Here is a 12,752-nt window from a genome sequence, read left to right as displayed (position 1 = left end):
GGATGCTTCAGTGTAAAATTATTTGGAATGGATGGCCTAAGAGCATTTAGACCAGATACTAGAGCCCATCACTAGCTTTCTTACTGTTCCTTGGGAACACAAAATTGGTTTAAATGAACAATCAGATATTTTGTGCCCGAAAACAGCCTTACAGAACAACTTAGGTCAAACTTATCATTTTGCTGCTGAGGAAACTTTTTGCCCAGAGAGCTTCAGCATGGTGACCAGGCCTGCAGCCCTGTGTTTCCCTGTCAGGGGAGGAGTTTGTTGTTGACTTATTGATTACTCACCGGTGTAAACTTCCTCCAAGCCTGCACACTGGGGTGGCGTTGGTCTTTTAAGTGGTGGCAGATAGTCTCCATCTTCCAGTGTTTTCATGTTAAAACATTAATGAGAACATTTGACCTCTGGAGGAAGTTACACATGCAAAGTTTCAAAAGTACTGAAACTCCAGTACTTTGGCCACCTCATGTGAAGAGTTGACTCACTGGAAAAGACTGATGCTGGGAGGGATTGGGGGCAGGAGGAAAAGGGGACGACAGAGGATGAGATGGCTGGATGGCATCACCAACTCGATGGACGTGGGTTTGCGTGAACTCCAGAGTTGGTGATGGACAGGGAGGCCTGGCGTGCTGTGATTCATGGGGTCACAAAGAGTCGGACACGACTGAGCAACTGAACTGAACTGAACACATGCAAACGGTAAGGCTTCATGCAAGAGCGAAGAGTAGACAGCTCCTCTTCAGTGTCCTCCAGTCCAAAACCCGCTTCCCTTCTCCACAGGCTCCCCACACCCCATTTCCTGTTCAGCTCTCCCCAGAGAGGCCCTCTGTGTGCTCCTGTGTGTGCAGAGCCCTTGTGTTTTCTTACAAGCAGCAGCACACACTCCCCTCCCTGTCCTGAGCGCTACTTTATAGAGCGTCTTAGAGATCATTTCGTGGCCACACACATCTGAATGGCTCCATGGGTCTCCCCTGCGTGATTTTTCTCAACCAGCCCTCTGAGAGGTGCACCTAAGTCATTTCTAGTCTCACTGCTGCAAACAGAGCTGCAGCAAATGCCCCTGTAAGTGAGCTGGAATATCAGGAGAGAGTTCCTGAAAGAGACCTGGGAAAGGGCGTTGTGTGCGTGCGTAGTCACTTAGTTGTATCCGACTCTGTGACGCTATGGACTGTAGCCTGCCAGGCTCCTCTGTCCATGGGATTCTCCAGGGCAGAATACTGGAGTAGGTTGCCATTTCCTCCTCCAGGGAATCTTCCTGACCCAGGGATAGAACCCGCGTCTCCAGCATCTCATGCATTGGCAGGCAGATTCTTTTACCTCTGTGCCACTTGGGAAGCCCCACGGGAAAGGACGCCTGCGTGTAAAATTTGACCCCGTGACTCTACATCTTACGGAGGACATGGGGGCATGTCGCCCCAGAACTACCTCCTTTCCTCCTGTTCCTTCACCAGCATCTTACCTCACCCACCTTTTTGATCTTTGCTCATCAGAAGCATGCACTTGGTTTCCGAGTTTTAATTTGGGGTTTCTGTGTGTGAGGTTGAGCAGCTTTTCATGGGGTAAAGGATCAGCAGTGACATTGAAAGGCACACCCCACAAGGGGCTGATGACAGAATGACAAAAATGAAGATGCTGAGGACACATTTATGAATGTGCAAATACGAATCTACGTGATTTCACTAATAGGAAAATCACTGCAAAGAGTACAGAAGTGGACTGGGTGGGAGAGGAAATCACCCTGTGTGGCCAACAAACGGAGCTTGGACTGTTGACCCGAATCAGCAGCCCCACTACTGCACTGGTCTGAACATCACACATCACATTCCTGGGGTTCTTTGACTATGGCGTTCTAAGAGGATGCGTTTCAGCCTCCTAGTCCGGGGCGAAGCTTCCTCATATAAACGGTACTGAAAATGGTGGTAATCCATACAGGGTTAAAATCCCAGCTGTGAAATGGAAGCTTTTTTTTTTTTTTTTCCAAGCTTTTCATTTTGTATTGGAGTGCAGCCAATTAACAATGTGGTGATAGCTTCAGGTGCACAGTAAAGTGACCCGGGCATGCATATACATCTATCCATTCTCCCCTAAACTCCACTCCCATCCAGCCTGTCACAACACGGAGCAGAGTTCCCTGGGCTGTACCGTAGGTCCTTGTTGGTTATCCACTTTAAATATAGCAGAGAATACACGTGCATCCCAAATTCCCTAACTATCCCTTCCCCCCTGGCAACTATAGGTTCCTTCTCTCAGTCTGTGAGTCTCTTTCTGTTTTGTAAATAAGTTCATTTGTATCATTTCTTTTGAGATTCCACATATAAGGGCTGTCATATTTCTCCTCTGAGTGACTTCACCTCAGTATGACAATCTCTAGGTGAGGCCTTTTTAAACAAGAGAAGGTGCTGTGCTGAAAAAGTAACCACACCAATTTGCCATTAACTTTCATCACTGCTTAGAAGACAAATCTGCTCCCTAAGAACCTGCCGGGTCCTAAATGGGATGCACTGCATCAGACACGGAATGCCCTCAGAAATCGTACCCAGAGTCTTGACTTCCTTTTTTTTTTTTTTTCAAGTTGAACTTATGTTTTCTTAGCAATATTTGACCACTAAGGTCACTTCAAAGACCTGTGGCGGATTCACTCTGATATTTGGCAAAACTAATACAATTCTGTAAAGTTTAAAAATAAAATAAAATTGTAGTTGGGAAAAAAAAAAAAAAAAGAAGCAAAGAAATAGCAAAACTTTGGAGAAACACAAAATGAGTGTTATGGACTTCTGGAAAAATGTACCTTTATGCTTCTTCAAAAATGTTAGGAAAATGTGTATGGGGGCAGGACTCTTTAAAATCAAGCCAAGGCCCACTGTCGTATTTTAAGCCTCTCTTTGCAGTCACATCGCCAGTTCTAAACGTGACTCCAAACTCCGTTAGGAATGATAAAGTCATCAAAGGATAGCCATCCAGTCCCCGTGTCCCTGTCATGTGTGTGATAAGTTGTTTCAGTCATGTCTGACTCTTTGCAACCCTGTGGACTGTAGCCCACCAGGCTCCTCTGTCCACAGGATTCTCTAGGCAAAAACACTGGAGTCGGTTGCCACGCCCTTCTCCAGGGGATCTTTCTGACCCAGGGATCAAACTGCATCTCTTACGTCTCCTGCATTGGCAGGTGGGTTCTTTACCACTAGTGCCACCTGGGAAGCCTGTGGCCCCATCATACCCTCAGTATTTCTCCTAAGTCTCAGACATTGAGGACAAGCCAGGTTTACAGACATTGGCTGAGACTGCCGGCTCTAAGGCACCTTCCCAAGCCCACCACCGCTGTCCCCAGTTCTCTGTCCCTTTATTGGATTAAAAGCAATTTGAAGGGACATTCTAGGTTCTGTCATTGGATTTGGCCTTGTGGTATTTTTAATTTTGTTTTTTAACCCGAGCATTTCATTTAATAGTATTAACAGCCAAATAGTTCTAACAGGCTCATAATGAAAACCAGCAGACCCTCATCACTCCTGGCTTCCATTGCCTAGAGGCAGCTGTTTTTAGCACTAATTTCTTCTGGTAATTAACCTCTATATTTCTGAATAGTGTGCATGTGCTGCTTTTTTCTTGATTTTTCATGTCTAGATACTATTTCTTGATTTCCTTCTAAGGAAGATAAGGGTTTAGCTCCAATAACCTTTCTCCCCACCCCTGTCTACAGCACAGTCTCCTCTCCTGTCCCTCTCTGCGTGTCATGCCATCATACTGGCTATGTAAGTACCCTTATGCATGGTTGTTGTTCAGTTGCTAAGTTGTGACCCCATGGACTGCAGCACACCAGGCTTCCCTGTCCTTCACTATCTCCCAGAGTGTGCTCAAACTCATGTTCATTGGGTTAACAATGCCATCTAACCATCTTATCCTCTGTTGCCCCCTTCTCCTCTTGCCCTCAATCTTTCCCAGCATCAGGGTCTTTTTTAATGAGTCAGCTCTTTGCATCAGGTGGCCAAAGTATTGGAGCTTCAGCTTCAGCATCAGTCCTTCCAGGGAATATTCAGGGTTGATTTCCTTTAGGATTGACTAGTTTGATCTCCTTGCTGTCCAAGGGATTCTCAAGAGTCTCCTCCAGTAACACAATTTGAAAGCATCGATTCTTTGGTGCTCAGCCTTCTTTATGGTTCAGCTCTCACATCTGTACATGACTACTGGTGAAACTATGGCTTTGATTAGATGGACCTTTGTTGGCAAAGTGATGTCTCTGCTTTTTAATATGCTGTCTAGGTTTGTCATAGCTTCCCTTCCAAGGAAAACATCCTTCACAGCTCTGCCTTGTATGTTTTATGAGTGTATGTATCCAGGACCTTTCCCCCCTCCCCCAGAATAACTGCATCTTAGTGTTTTGTTTGCTTAGTCTATGTATCTCTAATGAATTCAGCCTCCAACTCTGACAGAAGTATAACTCTCTTTAGTACTTTCGCATATTGGGTAGCCTGTGATTTTTATGTGTGTGTGTTTTCTTAGAAAGCTCCCTCCTAGGACCTCTGCATCCCTTGCTATTCTGTGGACTGATATCTTTAGGCCTGCTGCCCAGCTCTCATCCCAGGAGAGCCCTTTCTTCCCTTTCATCTTGGGAGCTTCCTTTGTTCTTTTCTGGGTGGGTTTCTTGTTTTCTGGGTCTCTTGCTTTCTCCTTCTTGTTTTACTACCTGCTGAAGAACGTGGCAGCATGTATCCTTTAGCAGATTTCTAATGGAGAAGTAAGGGTGAGATCATTTTTCTGAGAATTTCACATTTCTGGAAGTGCTCTATTCTGCCCTCCTACTTGGTTGATAGTTGTAGTGGGTATAGTAATCAAGGTTGGGAATCATTTAGAGGATTTTGAAGCATCGTTCACTGATTGCCAGTTTCCAGTGTTGCCCATAAGAAGTCAGAGGCCGTTTTAATGTGTGATCCTTTTTCTATTTCTGCAGAAATTCTTCAATCTCCAATGTTCTTTTGATTTTTTCTTTCTGTTAATGTATTTATCATTTTCAAGACTTCTTTCTTTTCCAGTTATTCTTATTTGTTTATGGCCAGCTGCTGTTGCTAGATGTATATGCTGCTTTCTTTTCATTGAGGATATTATAGTTCTTTTGCTGTTGTTCTAGAAGCTTCTGTTCTGTTGTTCTATAAGAGAGACTAAAAAATGGTGGTGGTCTTTAAAAAGTTAACGTGCTTTTCACTGAGGAAAGTATCGTCTTTGTTGTGGGTCTATCCCCTGCATTATCTACTACCTACTACTTGCTTTGGGCTAGGTTTGTGTCTCTACCACTTTGGAGGTTTTCTCAAATGCCTGGTGATTCTTGACATCCTTAGGTATTTATTTTTTGTTGTTTAGTTGCTAAGTCACGTCTGACTCTTTTGTGACCCCATGGACTGTAGCCCACCAGACTCCTCTGTCCATGGGATTTCCCAGGCAAGAATACCAAAGTGAGTTGTCGTTTCCTTCTTCAGGGGATCTTCCCTACCAAGGGATCAAACCCGTGTCTCCTGAATTGGCAGGTGGATTCTTTACCACTGAGCCACCAGGGAAGCAGGTATTTTTAGTGAAGCCCTAAAAAGCTGATGGGAAGGTGCATGGGGGAAGGTGGGATTTGTTGAACCGTGGGTTTCAATGAAAGCTAACTCATTAGGGACCTAACAGATACCTTGTTGAGCAATTTCTAGCTGTCAGTACCTGTAGTTGGTTTAGCTGGGGCTCATTTCTCTAAAGAGGAATCTTACAGTCTCCTGCCTGGCAGCAGAAGTCTGGCCATCATCCCTTAACAAGGAAGAGAATGTACAGCTTCACTGTTTCATGTTTCACTTCATTTTTAGCTTATACCTTGTCCTGGCCCTAAATAGTTTCCACGGCCAAAGATACTCTGATTAAACTGCTGGTTGTTAGAGGGGTTAGGGACAGGATCTGGGGGGCAAAACTCCTTTTATAGACTTGCAAATGGTCCTCCGGTTTTCAGCCCTACTGCTGTCCTGCTTCTGAGTTGCCTTGGCCCACCAATTCCTTAGCCTTCAGGGCACAGTGGACGCACCTCTGAGCTCCACCTCTCAGCCAACCCGCCAGCTCTATTCTTTGACTTTCTCGTAGCCTACTACAGAAAGGGGCCCATCCGTGTTCCAGATCCCAGAATTTTCCTCTTGTTGGCTGTTGTCTCTTTTCCTTTTTTATCTGTGTGATTTTGCGGTGTTTTATTCTTTTCCTGACATTTACTGGGATTTCAGAAGAAAGTAGAGGGAAAAGCATGTGTTCTACCTGGCCACTTTAGCCAGAAGCTTGGCAGACCTTCATGGTGGATGCTAAGTCAATATTTATAGGTCTTATTAAGCAGACATGGCTGATTTTAACACAAGCAATAAACCACCTAAGTTTTTTGTTAATTTATTTTCTCCTAAGGTATTAAAAAAATACCAGATGTAGGAGGAAGAGTAGTACATTATTAATGAATTGCCTTTAGGAAATAAATGTGACATCACTGAGAAAAGACCCAACCTCACCAAGTTTCCTAGTTTAAAGCCATTCCTCTTAGACTATGTTGTTGATTCCTCTTGAATCACTTGCCAGTTATGGTCTTTCCTGTTGCAGATGGGTGGCTCCAGGAATTATTATCAGGTTTCAGCTCATTTTGCTCATGGGGGAACCGGAGCAGCAAGAACATGGAGTCTAAGGTGCATGTGTGAGGCTGAGGGTGTCCTCAGGCTCCATGACCTCTGTTAAGTATGAAAAACCTGAGGTGGGTTCTCAGGGGATCCTGTGTTGGGTGCTGTGACCCCCTCTCCTGGAACAGCAGTTGTACCTAATGTCCTTCCTAGAGAGAGTCTGGCTAGTACAAAATAGGTATCTTCAAGTTCACAGAGTTCTGCTTTGTCCATCTTATTAAAAAAAACAAAATTCCAAGCTGGTATTTAAGGAATGTAGTTATCATCTTGATGCTTGAATGCAGAGCACTTCCAGGCAGTTCTCAGAGCATTTCTTCATTTAACCAGTGTTTATTGAGCCCCTACTCTGTGCCAGGCTCTGTTTCACACCCAGGGGGACAGTGGGGAACCAGACAGACAAGGGTCGGCTGTCAAGGAACTCATCCTCTAGAGGAGAGAGTAGTAGTGTCAGTCAATCAGCTGTGTCCAACTCTTTGCGACCCCGTGGACTGTAGCCCACCAGGTTCCTCTGTCCATGGAATTCTCCAGGCAAGAAGACTGGAGTGGGTTGCCATTTCCCTTCTCCAGGGGCTCTTCCCAACCCAGGGATTGAACCTGGGTCTCCTGCATTGCAGGCGGATTCCTTACCATCTGAGCCACCAGGGAAGCCCCTAGAGGAGAGAGGCTGACAAGAAAGAAGGAAACCAACAAATAGGGTATTTGAGATCCTGAAAATTGCTGTGGTGGGATAAAAAGGATGCCCTGGTGGGCAGTGACACAGTGGGGTGAAGTGAGCAGAATGCTCCAGGCAGAGGGGGGATCAGAGGCAAAGAACCTGAGAGGGACCACATTCAGGACAGCAGGGGGGCGGCTGGCTGGGGCTGATGGAGGATGGAGGTGGCCAAAGGGGTCTCAGGGGAATCCGGGGGTCATAGGAGGGCCGGCCTCGAATATGAAAAGTTGAGTCCTAGGGAATATTGGCAGGTAATTGACTCCTGGGCTCACGTCCGTGTGATGGTGGTTATGTATGACAAGGCAAAGGCTGTCTGTCACTTAAGGCCTTAAGGAACAGACTGGGGGTCTCACACTGCTGCCCAGGTGACCCTCTCTGAGCAGAGCAGCCCTCCCCAGCCGGCTCCACTAATGGCTGGGAGGGGGTCCAGGCCGGGCTGGCACTGATGTTAGTCCCTCCCTGCGGCCGGAGGCTCTGCCCCTCCCCGCTCCCGGCTGCGTCACGGGCCCCAGGGACCAGAGCCACTGCGTCACCTTGAGCTGCGTGGCTCAGGCCAGCTGCACCGCTGGGAGACTGAGCACATTCGTTTAGAGAAAGCAAAGAAATAACTTCTGTTGATAATCAGCATCTGTTAGTTAATAGGCCTCTGAGAGCTGTAGACAATTTAAACTTTTTATTAAAAAAGAAAAAAGCTCATTTACCCTCCTGGGAGCCTGTGCTATGAAATTATAAACTGCACAGGTTTTTTTTTTAAAACGTGACTGAACATACAATGGAGAACATTAATTTTGTTTTGTTTTGAATGAGAACTGTTGGCTTTACTTTCCCCTCTTCTGATTAAAGCTATCTTGAGTTCTCTGTGGAAGGTCCAGACATAATGATAAGGTGGGTCCCCAGCCCTGGAAGAGTCCCCTCAGTCCTCTGGGTAGAAACCCACCCCTCACTGGAGCCCAGAGTCTGGGAAGCTTGGCTTCTTGCCCTGGAGAAAAGAGCCTGGAACTTTCTGTCAGCAATGAGTGGGCTTTCCCAGGTGATGCTAATGGTAAAGAACCCATCTGCCAACGCAGGAGATGTAGATTCGATCCCTGGGTCAGGAAGATCCCCTGGAGGAGAGCATAGCAACTCACTCCAGTATTCTTGCCTGGAGAATCCCATGGACAGAGGAGCCTGATGGGGCTATGGTCCCTAGGGTCGCAAAGTGTCAGACACGACTGAAGCAACTTAGCACACACACATCGAATGTTCCAGAACCAGGAAGCCCAGGATGGGAGGGTGCTTCCATCTCGTCCCTGGGGCCAGGAACCTTCTCTCTTCCTCAGCATAGGCTTCCTAATTAGGGGAGGCTCAGTCATGTCCTCCAAAGCAGCCCTGAACTGCTTTCTTCAAACACAGTCATGACTCCCACCCCTGCCAGGAACCGGTGCCCCAGTAGGACGCCACGAGTCAGAAGCTCTGCACTCAGGCTCTTGGGGCTCAGCTGTGGGGGCCTGGGGCTGATCCCTCTCTCCTCCAAGCCTGGGTTCTCTCTGCTAGTTGCAGAGTCCCACTCTACACTGTGGGGTGCCCCCCTCATGGGATGCCTCACCAGGCACGTGGCAGTGCCTTCTTTGCTGGTGAAGGTTAACTGCGATCACTAGCCTTGGTTCACCCAACCATATGCATCCCGGTGCTACTGAGCACCAGGTATGGCTGTACCAGTTGGAAAAGATCCCGGTGACTGATTCAGTCCTTCCCTCGAGGCAGAGAATAAACATGGATAAATCTGACAGTGATCAGCAAGCATTATAAGGAACATAAAGCAGAGTGATGGGGTGGATAGAGAGGAGAGCAGGAAACGGAGGCTGCCTTGGGGGTGGGGGGTGGAATATTCATGTGGCTTCCCCAAGGAGGTGGCACGCAGTCTGAGATGTGAATGAAAGGAGTCGCATCTCTGTGATCTGGGGGAGGAGGCACCGGGTGGCAACAATGACACGTGCAAAGGTCCTGGGGCACGAAACAGCTTGGCGTGGTCAGGAGACAGAAGCACACCCAGGGCAGCCAGGGTAGCCGGTGGTATGTCCAGACCTGGGATTTTATTCTGTGTGTGCTGGAAGCCCCTGGAGAGCTTTAATTAGCACAGGGCAGTGGTGTGAACTGAAGGAGCAACACAGAGAAAGCCAGGGTTCACCTCCACTGGTTTTATTCTCTTTCACATGTTCTCCACAAGATACTTCACTTCCTTTCTTTAGAACCATAATCCCCTTGGTTGACTTTAATAACCAGCAGGAACATTTTTCAGGCTGTTTAATTTTATTAAAAGATTCAAATTTGATGATAAATGGCAGTATGGCTGCCTCAAGCCTCGGATACAAGACTTGCTCAGCCATGGACATGTTCCCACCACCCACCCTCATCCCCACCAGGAACATAGACACACGCAACCCCCACCGTGATGCAGTCTGAGACTGTAAATAATCTAATTATTTCTTGTACTTTGGTAAATATGCCAGGAACACTCATAGCTCTCTGAGACCTATAGAGAATATTAACTTGGTGTTTTTTTTTTTTTTTTATAAAGAAGAATGGGTAGATAAGTTAGCAATTTCAGCAGACTGATTGAACCTCACACTGCTGAACAGAGGACAAGGGCCTCCCTCTGAAAGCATCATTAGCCTCACAGACAATTGTTCAAGATCTGCGATAAGAGCCATAGATAGATAGGATTCTAGGATTCAGGCAGAGGAAGGAGGGTGTGACTCATCAGCACAGCGTCCCGGAAACCCTTGAGCCCACCAGGAGGCCAGTTAATTTCGCGGTGTACAGACGAGGCCCTGGGAACACAGGCAGGGTCCCTGGAGAGGCACAGCCTGTCCCCACCATGATGACAGCTCCCTCTGAACTGAGAGCATGGGCACAGCAGCACTGCAGCAGGCAGGCTGGGCACGGTGTGGCTCTCCAGCTCATCCTCCAGACACTGCTGGGCAGCCCAGTGACCCTTGGATGGTCCCAGAGATGCACCGGAGGTTTCTCTCCCTCCTTGTCAGCCAAGCACAGGGAATCTTGAAAACAGAGGATGCCAGTGCAGGCCTAATTACAGAGCACGTTAGTGTTACCGCTGTCATTAGTATTAATTACTTTCCAAAGGCTGGAAACACTGCTTTCCTCCAAAGACCTGGCCCCGGCCGCTAGCTCCACGCACTGGTGTACGGGGTGGGCAAGGGAGGCCAAGCTTCTAGGCTCAGATGGGGCCGCCTTGATTTGCTCCCTGGCCCAGGAGGGCTCAATTTCTCTGCACATGCTGTTGACAGCTTGAGGCCTGACTCGCAGAAGCACAGGCGGGCGCAGACAAACGCCAGCAGTCACAACTCAAGAAAGCCGAGTTGCCCCCAAAGAGAGACGAGCCCCTGCCGGCGAGCTGAGTTGTGCTGAAAGCCCGAAGCAGCATCTTTAATTCATGGCTTGGTTTTGAGTTGGTATTGCTAAATGCAAATTAATAATCTTTAAACAGCAACCCACAGACTCAGGAGAACTGTGGCAGCATGCACGCGGAGAACCGTGTTCCCAGTTCACTGAATCCTGGGGCTCCAGGAGAGAACTGAGGCACCATCGGGCAGGGAGATGGGCGTAGTCCACTCCTCGGACTACCCAGGAAAATCAGACTGAGCATGTAGAAACTCGGAGCAGGTGACTTTGCTGCCAGGCCTGAGTTTGTGGTCGTGACTTAAGTTGCTGGCCGTGGTGCAGACCCTGCAGGTGCTGAGCTGACGCAGCCAGGCTGTATCACTGTCCAGGACAGCCATGGGTGTAGGAGTCTATGGCCAGGAGGGAGTCCACGGGCCAGACGAGTGTCCTGAGGCACCAGCTGGAAGTATACACCTATTTCACAACCACTGGAAGAAGGCCGGCCTGAGGACCAGGAGTAGGACAGGGAGAGGGGCCACGTGGGGACATGGTGTCCCACCGCGGACAGGCGTCTGCAGCCGAGCCCCGTGCTGCGGGGAGAAGCCCCAGGTCACGCTGTCACAGAGCACCAGGGGTGCTTGATAGGAGGTGGGCCGCTTCTCTGGAGTGTCGGGACTCGAGCCGTCGGTGGGCCTTTGTCCAATGAAGAGCAGGCTTTGCCCAAGGGGGTCCCGCTCCATCCTGAACAGCTCATACTCCACGTGGGGCAGCCTGATGCCCAGTGGCAGGCACCCATTGGTGGCAGTGATGTCACGCTCAGCTCCCAGGGCCCAAGCCCCCGGGCCCCCGCAGCTGCTCGGTTCAGAGAAGTTGAGCATGGCCGTGGTGACCCGGTCCATGGGGGTGACGCGGGCCCTTGTGACCTGGAACACCAGCTCAGTGCCACCTCGAACCTTGACGGATGGTGTGCCCTTGGTATAGTGGCCGGCCGCATAGACAGTGAAGGTGGGCTGCCGGCAGGTGGGGTCTGAGAAGTGGTGGTAATATCCTTCCCAGGATCGGTTGTGACCGTGGAAGGTGAAGAGCCTGGTGAGGAAGAGCACGGCGGGGCGTACCTCGCACCCGGGGCTGACCCAGTGGCCGCCCAGGCGCAGAGGCAGGGCCGCCTGAGGGGGCAGCACGGGTGGGTGGTGCTCGTCAGAGCGGGCGATGAGGCTGCAGGCTGGACAGGGGTGGGCATGGTGCTGGCAGAGACAAAGGGGAAGGGGGTGACGTCAGAGGTGGGGTGCCAGGGTGTGCCTGGAGTGGGCTGGCTCGTAATCCCACCCACCGCCCCCGCACCCATCACTTCCTTCATTCCTGCCTCCAGCCCCGTGGTCACTTTACTCTTCTTGAACCTCTGTCAGCTCCTCCATCCTCTAGGCCTTTGCACCTGCTGCTGCTTCCACCTGGACCCCACCTTCCCCTCCGCCCCAACACGTGGCCTGACTGCCCTCTTCCCAACCTCTAAGTCTCAGCTCAGAGACCGGCCTCAGAGAGACCTCTTCTGACCTCGCCTTGGATGGTGGCCCTCAGAGATGCACCATCCCCTCTTTCCTCTTCTCTCCGCCCCTACCCCTTCATTGGACAGTAAGCTCCAGAGAGCCAGACCGTCTCTCCCTGGCTGTTATACCCCCAGCCGCGCAAGGTTCCTGTTCACAGCAGGTGTATTGGGTGAAGGAAGGAAGGAGAGATGGAACTTGTATCCTGGGATTTGAAAGGAGGTGTCCTTTCCCATACCTGGCCTGCTTGGTCCTAAAATCTGACCATTAACATTTACTATCCTTCTTGCCTGTAGTTATTCCTTTCACTCCCAACTCATTCTTTGTTAGGTGCTTCTTAAGGGCCAAGAGCTGTGCTGAGCGCATTCCACGCGCTGTTACTTTAGAGCCGCTAAAATTCTCATGCCCCCAGACCTGCTTGCTGAGGGTCTGTGCTGAGGTGTGGCTGAA

At 49.3% G+C, this 12,752-nt stretch overlaps 1 protein-coding gene across 1 annotated transcript in view; it reads right to left on the bottom strand.

Moving 5' to 3' along the window:
- Nucleotides 1-9,552: 9,552 nt before the first annotated feature.
- The window catches only part of APCDD1L (APC down-regulated 1 like), a 49,378-nt gene continuing 46,178 nt past the window's right edge, over nucleotides 9,553-12,752 (bottom strand). The window contains exon 7 of the mRNA XM_070800665.1: nucleotides 9,553-12,005. Coding sequence (XP_070656766.1) covers nucleotides 11,241-12,005 — 765 coding nt within the window. The 3' untranslated portion in view covers nucleotides 9,553-11,240. The remainder of the gene's footprint in view (nucleotides 12,006-12,752) is intronic.

This window comes from Bos indicus, chromosome 13 (genome assembly GCF_029378745.1).
Source record: "Bos indicus isolate NIAB-ARS_2022 breed Sahiwal x Tharparkar chromosome 13, NIAB-ARS_B.indTharparkar_mat_pri_1.0, whole genome shotgun sequence".
NCBI classification, from domain to species: domain Eukaryota; kingdom Metazoa; phylum Chordata; class Mammalia; order Artiodactyla; family Bovidae; genus Bos; species Bos indicus.
The sequence above is the reverse complement of the archived record's forward strand: the minus strand, read 5'-3'. Positions and strand labels throughout refer to the sequence as shown.